Source organism: Salmo salar, chromosome 10, assembly GCF_965601325.2.
Source record: "Salmo salar chromosome 10, fSalSal1, whole genome shotgun sequence".
In the NCBI taxonomy this organism is placed as follows: Eukaryota; Metazoa; Chordata; class Actinopteri; order Salmoniformes; family Salmonidae; genus Salmo; species Salmo salar.
The window spans coordinates 40,546,535-40,573,008 of NC_138300.1; the positions used below are offsets into that span (position 1 = coordinate 40,546,535).

At 41.9% G+C, this 26,474-nt stretch overlaps 2 protein-coding genes across 2 annotated transcripts; both read right to left on the reverse strand.

The window, feature by feature from the left end:
* Positions 1-7,199: 7,199 nt before the first annotated feature.
* On the reverse strand, positions 7,200-12,761 carry LOC106560371 (forkhead box protein F2). The gene is made up of 2 exons (XM_014123232.3): positions 11,252-12,761; positions 7,200-8,348 (listed from the first exon to the last, which is right to left on the reverse strand). Exons 1-2 carry the CDS (start codon positions 12,222-12,224, stop codon positions 8,170-8,172), a joined length of 1,152 nt encoding a protein of 383 aa, XP_013978707.3. The 5' UTR covers positions 12,225-12,761; the 3' UTR covers positions 7,200-8,169.
* Positions 12,762-18,921: 6,160 nt separating this feature from the next.
* Positions 18,922-20,823, reverse strand: LOC106560372 (forkhead box protein Q1). Its single transcript, XM_014123233.3, has one exon. It carries the CDS (start codon positions 20,539-20,541, stop codon positions 19,486-19,488), a length of 1,056 nt encoding a protein of 351 aa, XP_013978708.1. The 5' UTR covers positions 20,542-20,823; the 3' UTR covers positions 18,922-19,485.
* Positions 20,824-26,474: the final 5,651 nt, after the last annotated feature.

Below are 26,474 nucleotides of genomic sequence, written 5' to 3' on the forward strand. Positions count from 1 at the left end.
ACTGAGCACGCCCCCATTCTCATAGACGGGGCTGCAGTGGAGCAGGTTGAGAGCTTCAAGTTCCTCGGTGCCACATCACCAACAAACTAACATGGTACATGAACACCAAGACACTATTCCCCCTCAGATGACTGAAAAGATTTGGCATGGGTCCTCAGAACCTCAAAAGGTTCAACAGCTGCTCCATCGAGAGCATCCTGACTGGTTGCATCACTGCCTGGTATGGCAACTGCTCAGCCTCCGACTGCAAGGCACTACAGAGGGTAGTGCGAACGGCCCAGTACATCACTGGGGCCAAGCTTCCTTCCATCCAGGACCTCTATACCAAGCGGTGTCAGAGGAAGGCCCTAAAAATTGTCAAAGACACCAGCCACCCTAGTCATAGACTGTTCTCTCTGCTACCACATGGGAAGCGGTACCGGAGCGCCAAGTCTAGGTCCAAGAGGAAGAAGAATGGCTGCATCATGGTATGGGTATGCTTGACATCGGCAAAGAATGGGGAGTTTTTCAGGATGAAATGGGATGGAGCTAAACACAGGCAAAATTCCTGGAGGAAAACCTGCTTCAGTCTGCTTTACATCAGATACTGGGAGATTAATTTACCTTTCAACAGGACAACAACCTATAACACAAAGACAAATCTACACTGGTGTTGGTTACCAAGAAGACAGTGAGTGGCCAAGTTAGAGTTTTTACTTAAATCTGCTTGAACATCTATGGCAAGACATGAAAAATGCTGTCTAGTCATGATCCCCAACACTTTGACAGAGCTTGAAGAATTTGAAAAGAATAATTAGAAAATATTGCATAATACAGGTGCACAAAGCTCACATGGGACTTACCCAAGAAGACTTGCAACTGTAATAGTTGCCCAAGGGGTTTCTAACATGTATTGACTCAGGGGGGGGAATACTTATCTAATCAAGGTACAGTTGCAAGAAAAGGTTTGTTAACCCTTTGGAATGACCATGATTTCTGCATTGATTACTCATAAAATGTGGTCTGATCTTCATCTAAGTCACAATAGTAGACAACACAATCTGACTAAACTAATAACACATAAACAGTTGTACTTTTCAAATTTTTATTGAAGACATTGAGTAATCATTCACTGTGCAGGCTGGAAAAAGTAAGTGAACCTCTGGGTTAACGACTTCTCCAAAAGCTATTTGGAGTCAGGTGTTTCAATTAGGGAGATGAGATTGGAGGTGTGGGTTGCACAGGTGCCCAGCCCTTTAAATAAAGGCACACAAAGCCTGGTTACTGACAAATCTGTTCTTCTCCAGAAAGATTGATACGTGTGACCCATGCCTCGATCCCAACAACTTTCACAGGACCTTAGAAGACGCATTATAGAGATGCACGAAGCTGGAAAAGCACGAAGCTATGAAAGGCATTGCTAAAGACCTTGGTGTTCATCAATCCACGGTAAGACAAATTGTCTACAAATGGAGAAGATTCAGGACTGTTGCTACTCTCCCTAGAAGTGGGCGTCCTGCAAAGATCTCTCCAAGAGCACGAAGGGCAATCCTGAAAGAGGTGAGAAAGAACCCAAGGGTAACAGCAAAAGACCTCCAGAAAACTCTACAAACAACGAGAGTCTGTGTTCATGTGTCCACTATCAGAAAAACATTTGACAACAATGGTGTTCATGGAAGGACATGACTGCTGTCTAAAAAAAAACATTGTGACATGTCTCAAGTTTGCCCAAGACCACCTGGATGTTCCACAACGCTTCTGGGAAAATGTGCTGTGGACAGACGAAACAAAAGTTTAACTTTTTGGGAAAAATGTACAGCGCTATGTGTGGAAGAAAAAGGGCACTGCACACCAAAACCTCATCCCAACAGTGAAGCATGGTGGAGGGAGCATCATATTTTGGGGCTGCTTTGCTGCCTCAGGGTGTGAACGCCTTGCAATAATTGAGGGAACAATGAATTCAAAAGTATATCAAGACATTTTACAGGAGAATGTCTGGACAGCAGTCCATGACCTCAAGCTTTTAAGAGAGGTTGAGTGATGCAACAAGACAATGACCCAAAGCACACAAGTAAATGAACTAATGAATGGCTGAAAATGAAGAAGATTCCTGTTTTGGAATGGCAGAGTCCTGACCTTAACCCAATTGAGAGGCTGTGGCATGACCTGAAGAGGGCTGTGCAATCAAGACAACCCAGAAATACTGATGAACTGAAACAGATTTGTAGGGAGGAATGGAACAAAACTCCTCAATGTTGAGCAAGTCTCATAAGCAGCTACAGGAAATGTTTGGTGGAGGTTGTTGCTGCTAAATGAGGATCAACAAGTTACTAAATTCAAGGGTTCGCTTACTTTTTCCAGCCTGCATTGTGAATGATTTCTCAATGTCTTCAATAAAAAATTGAAAAGTACAACTGTTTGTGTGTTATTAGTTTAGTCAGATTGTGTTTGTCTATTATTAAGACTTAGATGAAGATCAGAGCACATTTTATGAGCAATCAATGCAGAAATCCAGGTCATTCCAGAGTTCACAAACTTTTCTTGCAACTGTATATTCATGGTTTTCATTCATCTTTAAAAATGTTAGCATTTTTCTTCTTCTATGACATTATAGAATATTTTGTGTAGATCGTTGACAAAAAATGACAATTTAATCCATTTCAATCCCTTTTAGTAACACAATAAAATGTGAAGAAATCCAAGGGGGTATGGACTTTCTATAGGCACTGTATATTGTATATACAGCTGAAGTCGGAAGTTTACATACACCTAGGTTGGAGTCAATTAAACTCGTTATTCAACCACTCCACAAATTCTTGTTAACAAACTATAGTTTTGCCAAGTTGGTTAGGACATCTACTTTGTGCATGACACAAGTCATTTTTCCAGCAATTGTTTACAGACAGATTATTTCACTTATAATTCACTGTATCACAATTCCAGTGGGTCAGAAGTTTACGTACACTAAGTTGACTGTGCCTTTAAACAGCTTGGAAAATTCCAGAAAATGATGTCATGGTTTTAGAAGCTTCTGACAAGCTAATTGACATCCTTTGAGTCAATTGGAGGTGAACCTGTGGATGTATTTCAAGGCCTACCTTCAAACTCAGTGCCTCTTTGCTTGACATCATGGGAAAATCTAAAGAAATCAGCCAAGACCTCAGAAAAAAGATTGTAGACCTCCACAAGTCTGGTTCATCCTTGGGAGCAATTTCCAAATGCCTGAAGGTACCACGTTCATCTGTACAAGCAATAGTACGCAAGTATAAACACCATGGGACCACACAGCCGTCATACCGCTCAGGAAGGAGACTCGTTCTGTCTCCTAGAGATTAACGTACTTTGGTACGAAAAGTGCAAATCAATCCCAGAACAACAGCAAAGGACCTTGTGAAGATGCTGGAGGAAAAAGGTACAAAAGTATCTATATCGACAGTTAAACGAGTCCTATATCGACATAACCTGAAAGGCCGCTCAGCAAGGAAGAAGCCACTGCTCCAAAACCACCATAAAAAAGCCAGACTACGGTTTGCAACTGCACATGGGGACAAAGATCGTACTTTTTGGAGAAATGTCCTCTAGTCTGATGAAACAAAAATAGAACTGCTTGGCCATAATGACCATCGTTATCTTTGGAAGAAAAACGGGGAGGCTTGCAAGCCAAAAAACACCATCCCATCCGTAAATCACTGGGGTGGCAGCATCATGTGTGGGGGTGCTTTGCTGCAGGAGGGCTTGGTGCACTTCACAAAATAGATGGCATCATGAGGTAGAACAATTATGTGGCTATATTGAAGCAACATCTCAAAACATCAGTCAGGAGGTTAAAGCTTGGTTGCAATTGGGTCTTCCAAATGGACAATGACCCCAAGCATACTTCCAAAGTTGTGGCAAAATGGCTTAAGGACAACAAAGTCAAGGTATTGGAGTGGCCATTAAAAAGCCGGGACCTCACTCTTATAAAAAATTTGTGGGCAGAACTGAAAAAGCGTGTGCAAGTAAGGAGGACTAAAAACCTGACGCAGTTACACCAGCTCTGTCAGGAGGAATGGGCCAAAATTCACCCAACTTATTGTGGGAAGCTTGTGGAAGTCTACCCGAAACGTTTGACCCAAGTTAAACAATTTAAAGGCAATGCTACCAAATACTAATTGAGTGGGAATGTGATGAAAGAAATAAAAGCTGAAATAAATAATTCTCTCTACTATTATTCTGACATTTCAGATTCTTAAAATAAAGTGGTGATCCTAACTGACCTAAGACAGAGAGTATTTACGAGGATTTAATGTCAGGAATTGTGAAACTGAGTTTAAATGTATTTTGCTAAGGTGTATGTAAACTTCCGACTTCAACTCTATGTCTTTAGTATTTTACAGATAGAAAAATGACAAAAGTATTTATCCACAATCTGTTCTGGACAAGTCTGCCCTTTCCCACTTGGACAAAAGGAAGACCTACATGAGAATGCTATTCATTGACTACAGCTCAGCGTTCAACACAATAGTGCCCTCCAAGCTCATCATTAAGCTAAGGACTCTGTGACTGAACACCTCCCTCTGCAACTGGATCCTGGACCTCCTGACGAACGCCCCCCTGGTGGTAAGGTTAGGCAACAACACATTGCCATGCTGACCCTCAACATGGGGGTCCCTCATGGGTGCTTAGTCCCCTCCTGTACTCCCTGTTCACATTACTGAGATGTCCACATCACTAAGGATCTATCATGGTCCAAACACACCAACATAGTTGTGAAAAGGGCACGAAAATGCCTCTTTCCCTTCTGGAGACTGAAAAGTTTTGGCATGGGCCCTCAGATCCTCAAAATGGGGTCGAGCTCCCTGCTATCCAGGACCTCTATACCAAGCGGAGTCAGAGGTTGGCCTTAGTATGTTCAAAGATTCCAGCTACCCAAGGCATAGACTGTCCTCTCTGCTACCGCATGGGAAGCGGTACCATTGCACCAAGTCTGGAACCAACAGGACCCTGAACAGCTTCTTCCCCCAATCCATAAGACTGCAAAAAGTTACTTTGGGCAGATATTTGGTTAACTATTTAACTATCTGCATTGAACCTTTTTGCACTAACTTTTTTGACTCATCACATACAAAGTTGCTACTGTTTACTATTTGTCACTTTATACCTATTTATATGTATATATTTACCTCAATTACCTCATACTCCTGTACATCGACTAGGTACTGGTACCCCTTGTGTAAAGACAAGTTATCATTACTCATTGTGTATCTATTATTACTTTTATTATTACGTGTTTTACTTTTCTTTTATTTCTCTATTTTCTTTCTCACTGCATTGTTGGGAAGGCCCCATAAGTAAGCATTTCACTGTTAGTCCACACCTGTTGTTTATTAAGCATGTAATGAATACAATTTGATTTAATGATTTGATCTCAAGCTGGTAGGATGGCCACTAGATGGAGCCATAGTCCATTTATTTCAGTCTTCCACCTACATGCCAATCAGCAGTGGAGCACTATTTAACCAAACCCATCATAATATATCCAACCAAAGAAGGTATATTTTTGGAGCTGATGTATGAACTGTGATGAGGTGTGTGTGTGCGTGTGTGCGTGTGTGTGTGTGTGTGTGTGTGTGTGTGTGTGTGTGTGTGTGTGTGTGTGTGTGTGTGTGTGTGTGTGTGTGTGTGTGTGTGTGTGTACGTTTCTCTTTGCAGTTTTATTCAACATGAATTGTAACTATCACAGAGACCACACAGACCAGAGAGAGAGAAAGATAGAGACATAGACAGAATGAGCATCCCAAATCTGCTCCTATTGTATTATTATTGTTGATGTTGATATATTTGTACACAAACAGAAAACTCAAATGATTTATCCACTTAAAGCTGCAATATGTAACTTTTCTGGTGACCTGACAAAATTAATATAGAAATGTGAGTTATAGATCTATCATTCTCATTGAAAGCAAGTCTAAGAGGCAGTATATCTGTTCTGTGTGCACTATTTCTATGCTTCCCGTTTTTAAGTTTTGTTTTTGCGTATTTTACTTTCAGTTTTGTACACCAGCTTCAAAGAGCTGAAAATACAATATGTTTGGTTATTGACAATATATTTCACAGTGGTTTAGATGGTACAATGATTATCTGCACTATACTTGCTTGTTTTATCACATAAACTGAAATTAGGCGAACTATTAGAATTGTAGCAACCTGGAAATGGAGGAGTGATTTCTCCACCGTGCATCTTTGTTAGAATGTTTCGGGCATTTCTCCCCGCTCCCCTCTATCTCTCTCTCTGTCTCTCTTTCTCTCTCCAATCTGTTTTTCTCCAAGAACCCAGCTTCTTACTCTATACGTGTGTTATGTTTACTGCAGTTCTAAAAACACTGTGCGGTCGCATCTCCATAAATGTGGCCCTCTGCAGCTCGTTTGTTTACAAGTTCTTACAAAGTTTGCAATCCTGAAAAATCTGGTACGAGGCCGGGGGGTGGAGGTCTGGTGACTCGGAAGACTTTCCGCTGTGGAACCAGGCAGGCTGGCCCAGGCTGTAGATGGCGCAATGAGACAACACAAAACATGGAAATTCCCAAGTCTCCAACATCGTCAGTCGATTTTGTAAACAATCTAAAATGTTGTAGGCCTACTTAAATAGAAATGGCCTAAGCCTACTCTACTTAAACACTCATCAAGTATAAGGAAAAAGTAAATTAGATTGTATTATTAAACACCAGCTGCCTTTGCTTTCACGAAGTCTATGGGTAAATATTGATAATGCAGCTCACTGTCTACGATAAAGACATGCAGCGAGTTGTGTAGCCGTAGCCTTATTTCATTTCCCCCCATTCTTACTATGCCATAAGATAACATCCTTACATAATTATCCCCGTGGCTCAAAGTATATAATGCTCCTCTTCAAAGGAGTCATTCGTTTCCCACAACATTTATATCCAGTTATTAAATGGGATTGTTTTAAAACTTACCTAGAATCCACGCTTTTGATTTACCTTTGCTTTACGCACGTTTTTTACGTTACAAAGTGTCATCATACAAAACAAAGACGTTGAATTTGGTTATTAAAAGTATGCCAGTGAATGCCAAATAATCAAATTTACACCGACTCAAATCTAATATGAATCACAAATCTCCATAAATGATCAACAAGGATAATAGGCCTATAATAATAGTAGATACCAATGATTAGCCTTTAATTAGCATACTATATTTCTTAGACAAGCAGGCAGGTGTAGCCGAAAATATATCAGCTTTATTGAAACACTTTACAACGAGAAAATTAAGCAAATCTCAAAAAGGGTATACAATAAGTGCAAATTTGTTGCAATTTTTGTTATAAAAAGCTTTGTGTATGTGCATGTACTTTTATAAATCAGAACAGAGGCCTAGTTACATAAAATATAGGCTATTTGTTTGCACAAGTAATGACAGCAAACACATAATTAAAATCGTTTTGAAACTTCTTTTGAAGAAGAAAACGTTGGCCAATAGAGAACAGAATAAGGCAAAGTGGTTTCATTGTCATAAGCGTTTGTGCTTCCCACTGGGCAAAAACGGGCTGAACGTTGTTTCCACATCATTTCAAACAACAACAAAAAAAATCTATGTGATGACGTCGAATCAACGTGGAAAACTCATTGGATTGGCAAAAAGTCATCAACATAAGGGCATTCCCACTGAGCACTGGTTGAATCAACGTTGTTTCCACATAATTTCGATGAAATTAAGTTGAACCAACATGGAATAGACGTTGAATTGACGTCTGTGCCCAGTGGGTTTCGTCTTTTTTTCACCTAACTTTTAACCTAAATCCAATGACATGGTGATTTTGGGGGGGGATTTGTCGTTGGGTTCATAATAGTTGACAACTCAATCAAATGTAAATAAAAATGAGAGGTTGAACTGACATCTGTGCCCAGTGGGTCCTTCACTTCAGAAACAGTTAGTGCATAATATACTGTCCTTCATTTAGACAAGACGACGAAGGCCACTGAAAATATATCCTGACTTGAGAAGTTTTTCCAGACTCTCAAAAATAGGCTACTGTCCCCATTGTTCGTTCTCATCAGTAAGATGACAGGCCATTTATTTGGGTTTTAACTGTCGCCAGACATGTATAGAATCAGTTTAAATTGCTCGATTTTGTGTTCATTCTCATCTTCAGAGCACAGTTTGGGCCTTTACGCGCACTACATTTCCCGCTCACATCACGCACGGCTTGACGTCTTGACAAAGGCTTTGGTGATGGTGGTGATGGTGATGATGATGATAGTAAGATCCACTACCTGAGGGATGGAACGAGGAGATGCCGTTAAAATTCAGGACAAAATCCTTCCTGTCGACCACGGGTGAGGAGTGGCTTTGGTAGCGAGGGATCCCCACTGAGAGAGAGAGAGAGAGAGAGAGATTGAGATTGGAGCTCTTCAAAATATATGAACAATACAGTTATTTTCCCCTCCTTCTAACTTTATCTTTCTATAAGTTTATAGAATTGTTTTTACATACTCGTGTGTGGCACAGAGGAGCGTCCAATCATAAATGTGAATAACTGGTCAGTTAATCAGAAATATTTATATATTGTAAACGCTTCACTTTAAAAAAAAAAAAAAAAAACAGTTTTCTTTCAGAATATAGGATAATAACGCTCTGACGTTTATGCATTACATTGGCTATGTGTAAAAATATGTTATAGTATTCAGTGTATTGTGTAGCCTATATTTCTTCTATAGATTTTAAGGTTTGAAATTGACACATCTTCCAATAATTTGGCCAGTAAACAATGCGGAGACGTAGACCCATAACACCATGCGCATAAATAAGAAATCACTCTCAGTGAATCAATAGATTAAACCTAATCGATGACGGTGAGGACATCTGTTCATTTCTTATCTTATTAGACTATGTTATATTATGTTATGTTGACCTGTAATACATTATTAATGACTGAAAAAGCAGGGATTTGCTGGCCTTTTGAGAATAGGTAAAATAATGACAATGTCTCCGTCCTCAGTATTTCCATTTCAGGAGAATACCACTAAAACAAGCAATCCAAAGAAACTTAATGTGTTATGCCTAGTTCCTCTTCAGAATTATTCAAATTGATCCATGCAATTAATTCACTGTATACAATATGTTATTAGGATGTGTGCAAATTAGATGCATAGACCCTAGGCATGTAGTCTCTGCTCATGCTGAGCTAAATATACATTCGAGCAGCAGTCTCCTTTAATCAAAAATCAGCCTAACGGAAAACACTGTCATGACTTGACTTCAGAATCTCTGCGTCCTCAATACTAGCGTCTCTAATGTTTGTTTAGTTTAGTTGAGTTGGTGCACATATTTTGCGTGAGCCCCTCTCATTTGTGACTGTTGTATTACGTGTACACAGATATTTCACCTAGAGAATGTTTAGTCTTAAATGTTTAGTCTTTAACTTAACATGATCTGGTTAAAGACCGAAGTTAAGAGTGATTTGATAGGCATATAATAATCAAACAGCCTCGTTATGTTTCAGTGCTTTTCTACACCAATTGGCCTCCATATCGTTCACAAAGATGTATGAAATATGAATTAGGTCAGGGTGCTTATGTTTTCCCTCCTTGATTGTCCATCTCTCCTGAGGGCCATATAGACACATTACACTGTTTATCCTCGAGATCTGCAGTAGCAACATCACACGTGCTAATTCATCATAATTATAGGCCTACGGCCTAAAATTATTTTCAGACAAATAATTGAATCGGTAAAATAAGAACATAGGTCCTGTCATAGATTGGTATGTATATATCAGGCCAGCTAAACCGTCGGAGTGAGAGTGAGGAGACGGAAAGGGGAAGAGTGACAGAAAGCGTGATCCTCATCAAGTTCATAAGGACTCCAGATGTGACGCCTGTACCCGCAGTGTGCGGTGTTTTCTCTCCTCGAGACTGCAGGCCTTTTTCCTGAGGGTCCTGCCTCTCGCTGCAGCCTTTAAGCCCCATTTTCAGAGACAACACACCCGCCGTGATTGACAGTCGCCATGAGGCGTGTAAGACCCCGCTAGCACAGATAACGGCTTGTCCTGTAAATAGTTATAAGAAGTCGCGTAAAGTTTAACAAGGCTTGGAGTCTCCTGTGGGTGGGTATAGGCCTATGCGCTTGTTTAAATCCTCTTCTTCAGTGTGGTCCGACTCGCACAGCCTTTGTTTAGATAACCCCCGAGGCTTTAGAAGGAATAATTCCGCTCTCAGAAATCCCTTGGACTTTTGTTAAAGCCTCGATAAATTAGAAGCATTTTAAACAAGATGAACATGAACTAAATTACAAGTGGTCAACTGGCCTAAGGAGCGATGTGTATAATGTGGCTACAATTTTCATTATGGCCCATTGCATCGAGCTCCTATCTAAACATTTATGTAAACAAGAACGCAGCCCCATACATGGTTTCTTTCCTAGGGCCTAGCCGATCGATATATTCAAGAACAGTTTTCAACTATGTTGTTCATTTCCGTTGTAAGAAGCTGTGGTTACTCTTATATTTCCCACCTCATCTGAATTGTCCTTATAATTATGCATGCATATTTGTGTCTTTGAGTCCCTCAAATAGGATTATTTCGGCCTATGTCATTCAAATTGTTTCATTAATTCCACAACAGAATATAGTTACAAACTAATAATCAGAAATACAATAAAATGATTTTAACCCATAAAATTGGGAAGCTTTTTTGCCATAACACAACCTGCAATGTGAAGGAGATGCCTCCACGTGAACCAGTCATTTTAATTAAATGATATGAATATAACATTACATCGAAAATGCATTAAGAGACATATGCATCTCCAACATAGTTTTATAGATGTATTACAAATGCAAGTCATTACATATTTAGGTCGCAACAACTCACTTTTATATTAGTCTAATTATTTTCTTTGCCAAAGTTTTGATTCATCTGCGTATCACACGTGTCAAAGTTGTAACTTATAGTGATATTCAACTAGACTACATTTGGTTCTGCATGTAGGAGATTGTCTATAAGACAGTCTATAAGATTGTCGGCATATTATCTATAAGATAGGCCAACTATAATTTTATAGGCTATTACGCATTGCGTAAAGTTGGTTTTTTTTCCTCCAGAAAACAGCATGACTGACCAAAGAGAAAGTCAATTGTCAACCTGCAAATATTTTTGTTTGCCACGTGTATAACAAATGCAATACTTTTTGTGATTGACCAAGTGTTATTACGCATGACATTTCACATCTATTTATTAACGTTTTATGACTTGATTTACACAACGTTTATTACCTGAGATATCGGCGGTGTCCCTGGCGTTCTGGTGGAGGTAGCTCTGCTCCAGGGAGTAGGGGGACATGCCGGAGTGTAGCCCAGAGGACGCCGGGCTGCTGGAGGCCAGAGGCTGCTGCTTGATGTACGGGGAGCCGCCGGGAGACGCCCAGTGTCCGGGGGTACTGGCATATGGAGAATGACCGTGACCGTCCAACGCACTGGCCATAGCCGGGGACGAGGGCACAGGGCTGCTGCTACTGTCCGGTCCACCGTATTCCCCGTTGGACGTTACCGGACAGCTGGCCATGTACGTGGACCCGGGGCTCGGGGACATGTGAGGTACGTGGTGGCCGCTCAGCCCGTCGTAACCACCGGCCAAGGAGTTGGTCATCATGTCCAAGTTGTAACTGTTGCTATGACACGCCAGAGACCCGGGCGCCTGAAATTCAAAGCTCTGCGGCAAAATGGAAGTACCGAAGCCTATCCCGTTCATCATCCGGTACATGGGCTTTAGGGCTTGGCATTTTCTCCGGAAGCCCCTGGGTCTGCGGCGGAACGAGCCCTCTTCGAACATGAACTCGCTGGCCGGGTCGATGGTCCAGTAGTGGCCTTTCCCCGGCCTGCCCAGCCCTTTTGGCAGCTTGATAAAGCACTCGTTTAGGGAAAGGTTGTGCCGGACGGAGTTCTTCCAGCCCTGGTAGGATCCTCTGAAGAAGGGGAACCGGGCCTGGAGAAACTGATAGATCTCACTTAGAGTCAGCCTCTTGGTAGGTGAGCTCTGTATCGCCATGACGATGAGCGCAATGTAGGAGTAGGGAGGCTTCTCTGGTCGCCTCAGTCCGGAGCTCGCCTTCTTGCCTTTGGCCCCGGTCGAGGAATTGTCCATGGCGGCCTGTGGGCTCATCATGGCGGGGTGCAGGACACCGGAGGCCGGGCTGGACCTCAGGGGAGGCGGTGGGTCCAGCTGCTGCTGAGAAGTCTCGGTCGTCATCTCTGCTCCGCTGACGCACTGCGTAGCTGAGCAGTGACGTGAGGAGCGAAAGAGAGATGGGGGAAAGAGGAGAGCGAGATTGAGCAAGAGATCTAGAGAAAGAAAAAGGGACGTATATGACTCAAAGAAGGTGATAGCAAGTAATGTCACTTCTACTCAAAGTCCTCTACAAATCACACACGCCGTTGGTCCACGGAATTCAACTAAAAGGGCTTGGAGAGGAAAAACTCTCTTCCGTTCTGTTGGACTCCTATTACGCAGAAAATCTGCAGCGAGTTCGCAGTGTCAGAATATGGGAGAGAGATGAGAGAGCAGAGTATCCAGTGAGGGCTGGAGCGCTCGCTATAATGCAGCGTTTTGCGGAGGTTCAGTTCGACACAGAGGCTCCGGTGCGGTTCGGTATCACGGTGGCGGTGAGTGCAGCTCTGCGGCGCACCGGGTGGCCATCGCCCGCCTTAATCCCTAAAGGGGAGGAAACGCGAAGACTCCTCAATTTAGTGCGCGCGGCCGCTCAGCCAAACAAAACGCGACCACCTATCATTTCGTAAATCTTTCTTTCCTCTAAGACCCCCCCATCTCCAAATCCCCCCTGAAATCAGTGACGACTAGAGCCCACCTCCCCTCCCCTTCCACCGCCAGTCGCTGCAGCAGAGTCAAGCCCCTCTCTCTCTATCTCGCACCCCCCTCCCTCTTCCACCCTCTCTCTTTCCCCTGCTCTCTGACATCTCAAAAACACGCAATTATGCCATCTATCAAACCTCCCCAGACATTCCAATCAACAGCGTCACACGCCACGCGCACAAGGCAAAGAGCTCCATCACCAACACTCTTGCATGTTGTTGCCTGTTCCTAAGTGTCATTATACTGAATAACGGAAACATTTTCTGTAATGAAATACTGAGGGTATAACAGTATAGGCTATTATATATAAGAGTAGGCCTCTTTAAAAAAATAGAAAGTGCTTCTCTGTGTTACCATACAACAATATCATGTTGGATGGCCTACCGATCCAGTAAATGCAGTGTTGTAGAAGCGACACATAGAACAAACTGTGTAGGCTCATAAATCTCGTGATATAAATCCTATCTCTTGTTTTCCTAGTTCGCTCAGAAACCGTAAGAGTCACTACCGGGGGAAAGGTGGTGGTATTTCGCTGTGGTGCATGCATGTGCAGGGGGGGGGGGGTCTGAGTAAATGACTTTGACATGAGTGGAAGCAGGCTTTTTCCATCAAGAGCGGCCGGCCTTGGATACCACACACAGCGCGCCAGTGTCAGTTTACAGCCCTAGGCTCGAGCCGGTCCCCTGGGCCCCGCGTTCATTAGAGAGAGAACCGAAATTAGGAGCGCGGGCGTCGACAGCTTCCTCCCTATGAAGACAGACCATAATACAGATTTGTCCAACATGATGCAATTATTTAGTCTTAAAAGATAAAAGGCCTATGATCAATAATGATAACATCGAGAGAAATAGGATTTGTTCAGAAACGTGGCCTACATATTCAGAGTGTATTAATCCTGTTACAAGGTTGACACTATATGACACTATACTGCAGGCCTGCATCATGCAGATAGCTTGCTTAATAGTTATACTGTGATTACTTTTATGGTTCATTTTGTTATGCCTGCATTTGATAGGGCCTACACTTCCTCGTTTTCAATTCAACCACCTAATGTTATAAAAAAAACATATTGAGCTAAATATTCGTTTATATAGCCTAGTAGTTAAATAATGCAACCATTTTCAGTCATTTTTCAGTATGTATATGCTTTGTAAATAACCGGACTATTATGTTTGGTAGTTGTATACGTTTATAATAAACAGCTGATTGTTACAGTTGAGTAGGTCTAGGCTATACAGAAATACAAATAGACCTACAAACAATATTTGTCCAAAATTGGTCATAGGCAAAAAAATGAATAATATAACGTAAGATTTAGATGATCAATCTTAATTTGTACCGAAATCACATCACCCCATTCTGTTTGTATGCCTAGTCTCCATCATTTCATTTCTACCACCTGGATTTGTTTTACACTGAGCTTTATTTTGTTTTATGCCGCTGAATTGAAACAATGAGAAGGAAAGAGTAAACAACTGTATACAGTAGACTAGGCCTAAACCTCCGATCAGAATATAATAATTTATGGTTCAGGCTGGGACTATGGGGTTTCATTTCTGCATTTTATATTGGGATATTCGAGCTTTAGAAAATAGACTGAAAATAAAATATGTAATAAACTAATCAGCTCCTTATCTATTTGAGTGTCTGTCTAACATTACCCCGTCCTTTTATCTGTACTCCTTAGATATAAAAAAATTTCAAACAATGGCCATCAACAATAACCTTTACACTTCACAACAAAGGATGTGAGGATAAAATCATTTTCCACCGTGACACAGAGAAGTTTGTGGAACCTAATGGCCTTAGAATTTCCTGCGACATCAGAACGTATGACCCCCGCGGTGATCAGGATGCCTCCGCGGCGAGGAGGAAACTTTGTTCTGCGCGAGAGCACTTTGAAGACTGGCCACTGCTTTTACGAGTTCACAGCAAAGCGCGTATAGGAGCTCTTATTATAGCTGTTTTGAAATATCTAGTAAACAACAATTATATCACATATTTACATGGGTTATGGTTTTTAATAGTGATGGATATCCTTTGGCATTTCTGTCCGAGTTTGATCATTTTAGCCTGAAGAACACCAGCCTAGAACAATATAAATTGTTGTTTTTATCTTTGGTAAATATTGAAGTGTCAACTATAATATTATAGCTAATATTGCTTTAACGTCCCTGATTATTTATACAAAGGCTTACACCATTCAAATATTAGTTCATGAAAAATGTGGCTCAGAATTCTGTTTATGAATGTATATTTAATATGTAGGATATTGCTGAATAATAAATGAATGCAGCAGTGCATTAAATAAATTAAAATGTTGCTTTATATTGTTTCACTTTTTGTTTTTGTTTTGATAAGCCATAAAACTACATACTCTTTCCATAGAAACACAGGCCTGCTGGTTGTTGGCAGTGGTGGAAAAAGAAGTAAGGTATCACATTTGAGTAAAAGTAAAGATAACTTAATAGAAAATGACTCCATTAAAAGTTAAAGTAACCCAGTAAAATACTACTTGAGTAAAAGTCTAAAAGTATTTGGTTTTAAATATACTGAAGTTTCAAAAGTAAAAGTAAAAGTGTGAATAATAAAAAAAAATCCTTATATTAAGCAAACCAGACGGCACAATTTTCTTGTTTTTTAAATTTACGGATATCCAGGTGTCCAACACTCAGACATAATTTACAAATGAAGCATTTGTGTTTAGTGAGTCCGCCAGATCAGAAGCAGTAGGGATGAGGAGGGTTGTTATCTGTGTATTTGACCATGTTCTGTCCTGCTAAGCATTCAAAATGTAATGAGTACTTTTGGGTGTCAGGGAAAATATATGGAGTAAAAAGTACATTCTTTTCATTATGAATGTAATTAAGTAAAAGTAAAAGTTGTCAAAAATATAAATAGTAAATTACAGATACGCCAAAAAACGAGTTAAGTTGTACTTTCAAGTATTTTTAATGAAGTACTTTGCACCACTGGCTGTTCGTCCTTCTCATAGGCCTATAGCCTACTTTGACCTTTCCTCACTTCTTTTGACAAGTGCCTACATCTTGCCTGAGCATTTTTTTACTCCTTTTGAAGAGATTAAATATAGTTTAAATAACTCTTTCCAGCGTATTTTAACGGTAATGTGCGTCTTTATGTCTTCTTTCAGGCGCCCCAGCAGCCGCGCTTCCTGTCCAGCTCAACTCGGACTTTTGTGCTCAGAGTACCAGGTTCTTTCTCCAGAAGCTCAGGCGCGGTTCAGCGCCCTGCAGAGTGACTGACTGTTTGAACTTCCTAACATTGTGCCTGGACTGCAGGCCTAAACCCTGGACCACAACTACATAATATTTAGGTTTCTATTCAATCAATAGCGCTGAAGATCCGTATTATATATCGCGATTGACAATTAAAGGCAATGTTCCCGCGGTGGCGGAGACTGCTTTCACGGTAAACACTGCACACGTCTGTTCAATCGGAAATGACATTTGAACGCGGATCTTTCGGGATACTTCGGCGATACGGATTGAATGGAGCCCAGTATCTACTGCTCTCAGATTCAAGCATGTATTCAGTTTATTAGGATATGCCATATGTTAACTAGTCCCTGTTCCACACACCAGAGAGAGCTAGTCCTAAGCTATAGAATGAAAACATAACGGTGGCCTACATTGATGGAGCGTTCACCTGTTATGGCGGTCAGTGCTAGTGCTCTACCCAGTGCGTAGCATACAGGTGTGCTGTTCCGGGATTTCACCTGCAGGTTGCAGCATTGTTCCTGGAACGAGACTCAACCCTCCTACCTGTCACCTAGACCGCCGGGTGCACGTTTTGGTTTTTGCCCTAGCACTACACAGCTAAACAAAGCTTGATGATGAGTTGGTTATTTGAATCAGCTGTGTAGTGATAGGGAAAAACCAAAACGTGCATCCAAGGGGGGGGACTGCATAGTAAAACCATAGTGACACCTGTCAGGTTATTTTTGTTAGCATAGTATAGTCCTAGGTCTATGCATCAATGTGCATGATTGAGGAGGACGGACAGGTAATGTTTTATGTCAAAATATTTGTACACATGCATTGTATTTGTAGAAACATGTATGTGCCTAAGCAATAATGTCTTCCGTTCTATTTGTGCCCAGATCGATGAGGGACTGATAACCCCTCTCAAGAAAGACAGGGTCAAATGCAAATGGTAAATGTATCAACACATTTGCTCTTTTCCTTTTCAGATTTGATCGTTTGTCAATTGAGCAATTTTTGAGATTATCTTTCTCATTAGCCTATAGGCTCATTTCTCATTGGTCCACAATAAAATAATGTACTATTCACGATATTTTCTATGTATACTATTTTACAATATTTGTCTAGATACAGCACTTGCTAGTGATAGTCTACAACTTTGTCACTAACATTAGGCCTAACATTGATAACGGGAATCGTAATTAATGTGGGCGACACTGCATGTGATGACGTCGAGGGTTTCCTTCAGGACCGTGGACAGCTCGAGACATCGCATATGGACTGCATCCTATGGATAACCCCCATATATCCCCTGTCTGTGTTGAAAGGTCAAATCATTTAGCTTTTATTGGAAGTGTGTTGTGATCATTTCTAGACTTGGCGCTTGAAGTAGCCAGCCAACATGATTTTTTCTCATTATTAAACCCTTACAATAGCCCAACTTGTCATTGGTCATTTCATTTTGAAACATTGTTTTGGTAAAAGTTATTTGTATAGCTTATCGTTTAGCAGGTCTGTGTCTTCGTTGTTGTGGACAGGTAGGCTATATGTCGTAATTCATCCCACATCTTTTTTATATTCTAAAGATATTGTTGTAAATCTTACTAAGAAAATCAGGACATTTATTTAATGTTTAATGTGTTTAAAAAATCCACAACGTAGCCTATAGCAGGATGAAAAAGGTCTAATATATTTTTTCAAATGTTGGTGATTTAAAAAAACAAACATGAAATGCACTATTTTATAATAATAAATTATTATTATTAGTAGTAGTATTAGTAGTATGTATTAGCCTATTGTTATTTCAGTATTACATTTTGAATTGCGTGACTTGAAACGAGAACAAGCTACAAGGCAGTGTAAATTCAAATGTCATATTTGAACAAGCTATATTTGATTGTACAATGTTTATTGGAGACCCAGATCCCAGGCACGTTTCTTACCCTTGTATGAATACCACAGTACAGATAATGTTTAATGAGTACACCATAGCTTGGGTGGCATGCTATGGTCGGCCTACAATTTATCCTTAAGCATAAACCACATAGTTTACGTTTAGAGATAGAGTGCATTTGTCCCAAGTCTGAGATTTCATCCTCGAACCAATACAGAAGAGCTTGAGGAGACGTGTATGTTTTCGCTGCGCTTAATAGATACTGTACATTATAACTACACATGATTTGCTATTGGGCAGCTAAATGTCCCTAATAACTGAACTCAAACCCCCTCACTCGGAACAACCTTCCTAGACGTGTGTTGCAGTTAAAGTTAATGATCCTTCGTGTAAAGCGTCAGATTCTATGATTTACTTGACATAATTCAGCACTCCCCATTCTGGGACGGATCTCACCACCCTTAAATATTTAGAAATAGCTCAACCGAGCTGTAATTTGTGCCTAACGGTGTTGCTTCCTTAGCTGTGCAGTTCCGTGCCGTGCAGACAGAGAGGAAGACAGAGGGGGGAAATGTAAGTATTGTAAATCTGTAAAGGTAAATCCCTCTCTGTGCCTAACACTGCTGTTTCCTAATTGTGCCTTGCCGTGCAGAGTAGGCAGATGTCTGAAATGATTGTATATCTTTCTGTTCATTCCTCTGGTACTTCAGCAGGCTAGTTTAAGTGGTGAGGATGCCAAAACAGCGCCAGTGCTGCCAGGCGCTAAGCCTTTCCAGTTCCAGGCAGATAGATATCGGATCTTCCTCTGATCACCCATGCAAACTTTTTCCGCCCTCTGATCCAAAAATCACTTCAAGTAGGCCTATACTTAATGGAAAAATATAGATTATTCTTTATTTTCCTTTAGGTAAAGATAAGGCAAGAGCAATATAAAAAATTAAATACTCCTGGTTTGCTTCGATAATTTTTCCCCAATACGTTTTTATTTTCTCTCATAAAAAATATCGTCCATGCATGAATCAATGTTTAGGAAAACAGACAGTGTTTTTGTGCAGCCTCCTTACATGGAGTAATCAACAATCCAACAAATATTTTAAAATACAATATTTTTCAGCAAGTCATACAAAACTACATCAACACATACATAGTACTATATTTTTCAAATTGTTGGCACATGGTAGCCGTCGTTTACAGTAGAAATGACCTAAGAACCACGTAACACACACACACACACACACACACACACACACACACACACACACACACACACACACACACACACACACAGTGGAAAGGCATGTCAGATTGCAACTAATTTGCTTCGTCCTAGTAGTAACCAGATAGAAATAAAGTCATGACAACAATAACACATTACGTTATTCATCACCACTAAACGACTTGTTATAATCAGAATAAATGCACTGAAATGCTTTTTTTAAAGACATTCGAAAAACGTAGAGCGCATAGGAAAGTGCACATGGCAAATTTAAGATACATAATTACATTATCGTCTGTTACGTTGGCTTTAGGAGAGCAATGAATCTATCTGGAAAGGATGACAGCTGCCAACTCGCGCTGTGTGCATCTTCACAGGGGAGAAAGCAGCCTCGGAGTTTGGCATGTGGCCCTGCGACGTCATGTGGAGAGCTGTGAGTGGGTCCCTGGTGTGCTCTGCATGCTCCGCGAGGCTGCACCTGTACACGTTCAACATGTGTGACGCGCCGGTGCTGACCTGGTGGTACGAGTGCTGTGCATGTGCGTGTGCCATAACAGCGGGTAGCGGTGGGTAGGCCAGTGTGTAGGGCAGCATGTGGTGAGCACCCGCGGGCCAGTAGAGCCGGTGCGCACCGGGGTTGGCATGTGCACTGTTTCTATCGGTGTGGTCTCTGTCCTCCCTACGTATGAAGGGCTTGCTGAGGATACTATCGATGGAGAAGGAGCTGGAAGCGCTGGAGAACTTGGCTCCCATCACCCTCTCCTCCCGGGAGGGCACAGATGCAGGGGCCGAGATGCGAGTCTCCTCGCCTGGTGTCTGGGTGTCAGGGGTCTCGGTGTCCTTATTGGAACCACCGGATCGGCTCTTAGTGATGCGCTTCCTCCTGCGACGGAACACCCCGTCAGCGAAGGTGTACTCGCTGTGCGGGTTCAGCATCCAGTAGTTGTCCTTGCCCCATGGCCTGGAAGGGTCCCGGAGCACCTTGAGGAAACAGTCGTTCAGCGACAGGTTGTGGCGCACCGAGTTCCGCCAGCCGGTGTAGCTGCCCCGGAAGAACGGGAACTTCTTCATCAAGTAGTCGTTGATCTCAGCCAGAGTCAACCGGCCGCTGCCGGAGTCCCGGATGGCCATGGCGATGAGTGCGATGTAGGAGTAGGGCGGCTTGGGTCTGCGGGTGTAGGGCTTTCCCTTGCCATCGCTGCTGCTCGGGATAGCAGGTGCCGGGCTGTTGGCCACGCAGTCCCCGTCTGAGCCCAGCTCGTCCCCGGATAGGGGAGAGGGGACGCTACCTTCCGCATCACTGTGACTGCAAACCTCCATAGGCTTCTGAACGAAGTGGCTTGCGGAGAACACTTCAAGTTTCATTTTTTATATTTATTGTTTTCCCGCTCCTCCTCTCACCTGTCAGTGTGTAGCTGTCAGAGTTCGTTGCAGTACAGTGCGATTCTCCTAATCAGAAAGTAAGAAAATCTGTCTGTCTGTGGTTGTTCTTTAGAGAGGCGCAGGTGTAGCCTGTGAGTCTGTTTCAGTGGTGGAGTCAGTGCACCTGTCTGTCTGTTTCGGTCCGAGGAGCTCCGATGTACAGAGTAACGGGAGACACCCAAACTCGTGCCTGTTTAGCAGCTGAAAGTAGATTTGTCTCCGGAGACACGCGCCCTGTTATAATATAATCCCTCCGCGAGGGACAGCCCACGGGGGGCGTGGTCTAGCGTCTCAAACTCAGTAATCTCAAATCCATTGAAACGATTGAGGGATTTATGATTGCACGCTCCTCTGTGCCACACAGGAGTATGTAAAACAAAAATAAACACATAGAAAGCTAAAGTTAGAAGGAGGAGGGGAGAAGAACTAGGTGTATTGTTCATATATTTTAGAGAGCTCGCCCCCCCTCTCTCTCTCTCTCTCTCTCTCTCTCTCTCTCTCTCACACACACACACGCACACACCTGAGTGAGTGACTCACCTGCATGACTGTAGATTGTGTACCAGAAAAGAGTTTTGCGCGAGATGGCGTGTATTCACCAGACAGGCACACACAGATGTGTTTACGTTTGTAATGTTTTTGTTTGTAGAGAATCTCAGGTCACTCTTAAATTGATTTACAGTTATATTTAATCGATACGGTGGTTCTGAACTAAAACACCTTGCTCGTGGTCTAATCTAACATTTCTTGTCCTTTGCATAATAATAATAATAATTTGGTTCCTTGGAAGTTGTGGGAACATAAAATGGAAAGAATTTGAAACATTCTGAGAATGCAAGTAAAAATGTTGCCTGTTCTGCAAACGAACATTTTTAGGTTGCAAGGAGGTTCTACTATGTACTACGTTTTACTATGGTTTTCTGAAAGTTTTCATGGGAGGTTTAATTAACATTCTGAGAATGAAAATGATAGGTTATTTGAAAGTAATTAAAGTTCTGAGAACAGATTTCAATAAGAAGTTTTATAACACTGCTACATTACATGGCCAAAAGTAGGTGGACACCCCATCAAATTAGTGGATTCGGCTATTTCAGCCACACCCGTCACTGACAGGTGTATAAAATCTAGCAAACAGCCATGCAATCTCCATAAACAAACATTGACAGTAGAATGTACTGAAGAGCTCAGTGACTTTCAACGTGGCACCGTCATAGGATGTCACCATTCCAACAAGTCAGTTCGTCAAATTTCTGACCTGTTGGAGCTGCCCTGTCAACTGTAAGTGTTGTTATTGTGAAGTAGAAACGTCTAGGAGCAAAAACGTCTCATCAGTGAAGTGGAAGGTCACACATGCTTACAGAGCGGGACCGGCAATTTGTAAAGCACATAAAGTGTAAAAGTAATCTGTCCTCAATTGCAACACTCACTACCGAGTTCCAAACTGCCTCTGGAATCAACGTCAGCACAAGAACTGTTCGTCGGTAGCCGACACAAGCCTAAGATCACCATGCGCAATGCCAAGCATCGGCTGGAGTGGTGTAAAGCTTGCCGCCATTAGACTCTGGAGCAGTGGAAATGCGTTCTCTGGAGTGATGAATCAGGCTTCACCATCTGGCAGTCCGACAGGCGAATCTGGGTTTGGGGGCTGCCAGGAGAACACTACCTGCCCCAATGTATGGTACCAACTGTAAAGTTTGGTGGAGGAGGAAAAATGGTCTAGGGCTGTTTTTCATGGTTCAGGCTCCTTAGTTCCAGTGAAGGGAAATCTTAACGCTACAGCATACAATGGACATTCTAGACGATTCTGTGCTTCAACTTTGTGGCAACAGTTTAGGGAAGGCCCTTTTCTGTTTCAGCATTTACATTTACATTTACATTTTAGTCATTTAGCAGACGCTCTTATCCAGAGCGACTTACAGTAGTGAATGCATACATTTCATACATTTTTTCTCCGTACTGGTCACCCGTGGGAAACAAACCCACAACCCTGGCGTTGCAAACACCATGCTCTACCACAAAGCGAGGTCTATACAGAAATGGTTTGTCGAGATCGGTGTGGAAGAACTTGACTGGCCTGCACAGAGCCTTGACCTCAACCCCATCAAATACCTTTGGGATGAATTGGAACCTCGACTGCGAGCCAGGCCTAATCGCCCAACATCAGTGCCCGACCTCACTAATGAGGTCTGTGGCTAAATGGAATCAAGTTCCAGCAGCAATGTTCCAACATCTAGTGGAAAGCCTTTCCAGAAGAGTGGAGGCTGTTATAGCAGCAAAGGGGGGGACCAAATCCATGTTTAATGCCCATGATTTTGGAATGACATGTTCAACAAGCAGGTGTCCACATTGGTCATGTAGTGTAGCTTAGTTTGGGTTAACTGTTCTTAACTCCAAGCACAGATAGGACACAAGGAAATTCATTTGCTTAGGCATTAATCATGCAAACACATGCATTTTTTTATTATCATAGTGTCAGTGAGATTCGAATTTATGATCTTCTGTTCTTTATCCATGGAGTTAGTCCACTGCACCACCAGGATCGAGATAGCGTGCCATGTTTTTTAAAGTCATACAAAGCTGTTCATTTTAGTCTATGCAAACAGACCCCATTTCAAAGGAAACAAGTGTTCATTAAGATCAGGTGTGACCATTGAGTGGGCCCGCCAACACACCTGAACACACTCAACAAGGTAGAAGATAAGAGTTTTGTTTATGCTGAGAACGGAATGTATATATTTTTAAATAACATTCTTAGAACTTTGAAAGTTTTCTTAACGTTCTCGGAACAATTACATTTGAATAGACGCATGAGGAAACCTGTGTCACCGTTGTCTGAAGGATCAGACCAAAATGCAGCGTGTTCGTAGTTTCACATATTTAATTTAACGTGAAACTGAAATGCAATACACTAATACTTGAAACACAAAAACAACTAACTGTGACGCAGAGAGAAAACACACTACTCAAAATATAATCACCCACAAAAACAGGTGGGACAAACATCAACTTAAATATGACCTCCAATTAGAGGTAACGAGGATCAGCTGCCTCCAATTGGAGATCAACCCAAACAACACCAACATAGAAATACAAAACTAGAAACTGAACATAGAAATAAAAAAACAGACAAACACCCCCTGTCACGCCCTGACCTATTCTACCATAGAAAATAACAACTTACTATGGTCAGGACGTGACAACCTGTAGGAAATCCTTATGCTGAAGTACTGAAATTCCCACCAGTTAGAGAACGTTCCTAGAACATTACCAATATTGAAATGAATTGTAACCATGTTTGAAGTAATAAAATACCAAGAAAATAACGTTTTTTTTGTCAAGTTCCTTAAATGTGTTGAGAATGTTCCAAAGCCAAGCAACTATCCTGCACCATTCACAGAAAGTTGTGGGAAGTTCATATGCAAAGTGCCTTTTGAAAAGAACAAAGATCAACAAAAGAGGAAAGAAGTCTTTGAATCATCCCCTCTTCTGTTATGTCTATCAGCCATCTTAATCTGTCTTTAATGTTAGGAGCTCTCAAAGTTCCTCCCATCGTTTGTTCGGAGAATAACAACATCTCCCCTCCACAAAGCTTAAGAACTATATCAAAGGTTGTGCATAAAACACACGCATGCATACACGCACACACATACACAGTTTGCAGCCTAATCCTAAAGTACATTTTACATTCTTAATTTCAGGCCCCATGATAATACAAGGTGTTGGGGCCTCCTCCCTCTACATATGACTTCTCTGGAAAGGGGAAGTAGTGCTGAGTCAATACCGAGATGACAACACAGTAAAAATAGATGGGTTTAGGTTAGCTCCATAGTAAGGAAATATGTAAACTCGGGTTAAAATAAAGGCAAGCCCTGCAATTGCAAAGCGAGGATTATCTGAAAGGTCATGTATAATTCACAGAATGGCACAGAAGTTCAAATGAAAGGGAAACAAAACGTTGAATTGACGTTTGTGCCCAGTGGGTTAGTGCTTGACATGCAGTAGCTTATACCAACGAGACCAGGAGAGTGATGAGACCACTTGGCGTCATGCGTGGTCTGAGATTTTTAACTCTAGACCTATAGCCTATATCAGCATTATCTATCTCATCAGTACATATGTTTTTATCACGCTCTCGCTTCTAGAATTACAGACTACTATCTGTCCTGTACCACTCTCTCCTATGCTCAACCCCTCTTCACCCTCACTTCTCAGAATTCTCTCTCGCTCTATCTCGCTCTCTCAATTGAATTGAATTCAATTTCAATTTCAATTTAAGGGATTTATTGGCATGGAAAACATATGTTTACATTGCCAAAGCAAGTGAAATAGATAATAAACAAAAGTGAAATAAACAATAAAAAATGAACAGTAAACATTACACTCACAAAAGTTCCAAAATAATAAAGACATTTCAAATGTCATATTATGTATATATACAGTGTTGTAATGATGTGCAAATAGTTAAAAGTACAAAAGTGAACATCTCTCTCTCTGTAAGCAGGGGTAACGACGCAGCAAAAGGTCGGAAAGTTACATGAGTTATGAGCTTGGCTCTGGGGTGAGTGATAATCATTAAACTGTCTTCTCCGCCACACCTCTTCGCAGCCCGGAGGCTATTTGGACTTAGGATGAATGTGAAATATTCCCTCGCGCTCCGCTGCCTGCCTGTGTGCGTTACCGGGTTCACCGGGCAGGCAAACAAGCCCGCGCGACACGCGGTTGGTTCTGCTGGCTGGATGCGCACATTTCTCACACAAATACACACTTTAACACACCTAAACAAGCACACACACACACACACACACACGCACACACACGCGGCATCGGTTACGCACTGTCTGTATGTTTGTTTTTGCTGTGGCTTTCTCTCACGGCCTCACTCCAAAATCACTTGTCAGTAGGCCTGACACGGACCGCGCCATGAGACTCCTCAGCCTACGACCAGACAGATAGAACGATGAGCGCATTCTGGAACGCTATTTTTAATGTGTCTGCATTCTTTAACACACGTCTAAATTTTCCCACGTCAGGAGATAGCTCGAGACTTCAGTAAACACACAGTCAGTGCGTAATTATCACCTTGGGCACGCAAGACGCGGCATGCGTGAGGTGCAGTACCCGGAACACAGCGACTCTGAGCACCTGGCTTCAAGTCAAGAGATGCACCTGTGGAGTCTGTTCTGTTGTGTTGAGGATATTAAACAGACTGTCTTGGATGCTGGGTTTCGGTGTCTTGTTTGTTTCACGTCGTATGTGTGTCTAATAGAGAGTGAAATAGATAGAGAGAGAGAGAGTGAGCGAGCGAGACGTGCTCCAATGATTACCCTTTTGATACCACTTAGGCCTGTTTTTGTTTCTCACATACGCAAAGCAGCGCGCCATATTTTATATTTCCTTGGAGAAAGATGGTCTTTTCCTTTCCATAAAAACCTGACCAAATTTGCGCATCTCAACCGTTGCGTTCAGACAGCGGCCACTAATGTCCATTGCCCGTTATCTCACCCCTGACCTTACTCCTTAGCATACCTCAAATAGACTTTCTCTCAACTCATTATAAGTCACGATCAGACCCTTCCACGACACATAGGGTACAGAGGGGACACCGGGCTACGTGCCACGTGCGCTGGAACCAAACACAACACTCGTCTGATAATGAGTTTCTGATGGAGGTTAATAAATTACACTTGGCCTGTTTCCTCTTTCTGGAAAATAACATCACAGTAGCCTATATCATCAGTAGATTCTGTATTTCTATTTCTATTTTACCCAGGTCATTTTCTTCCTCGCAATAAATCCACCTTGTTGCTACTGCTCATTTGCGATGGCGGTTATTTAATCAGAATCTGTCAGGGTTCAATGCATTCACCCGGGAACGG

Coding starts and splice junctions, on each gene's coding strand:
- LOC106560371 (XM_014123232.3), bottom strand. CDS start 12,224: ATGACGACCGAGACTTCTCAGCAGCAGCTGGACCCACCGCCTCCCCTG. Junction 8,349..11,251: donor GGACACCGCCGATATCTCAG/GTAATAAACGTT, acceptor TCTCTCTCTCAG/TGGGGATCCCTCGCTACCAA.
- LOC106560372 (XM_014123233.3), bottom strand. CDS start 20,541: ATGAAACTTGAAGTGTTCTCCGCAAGCCACTTCGTTCAGAAGCCTATG.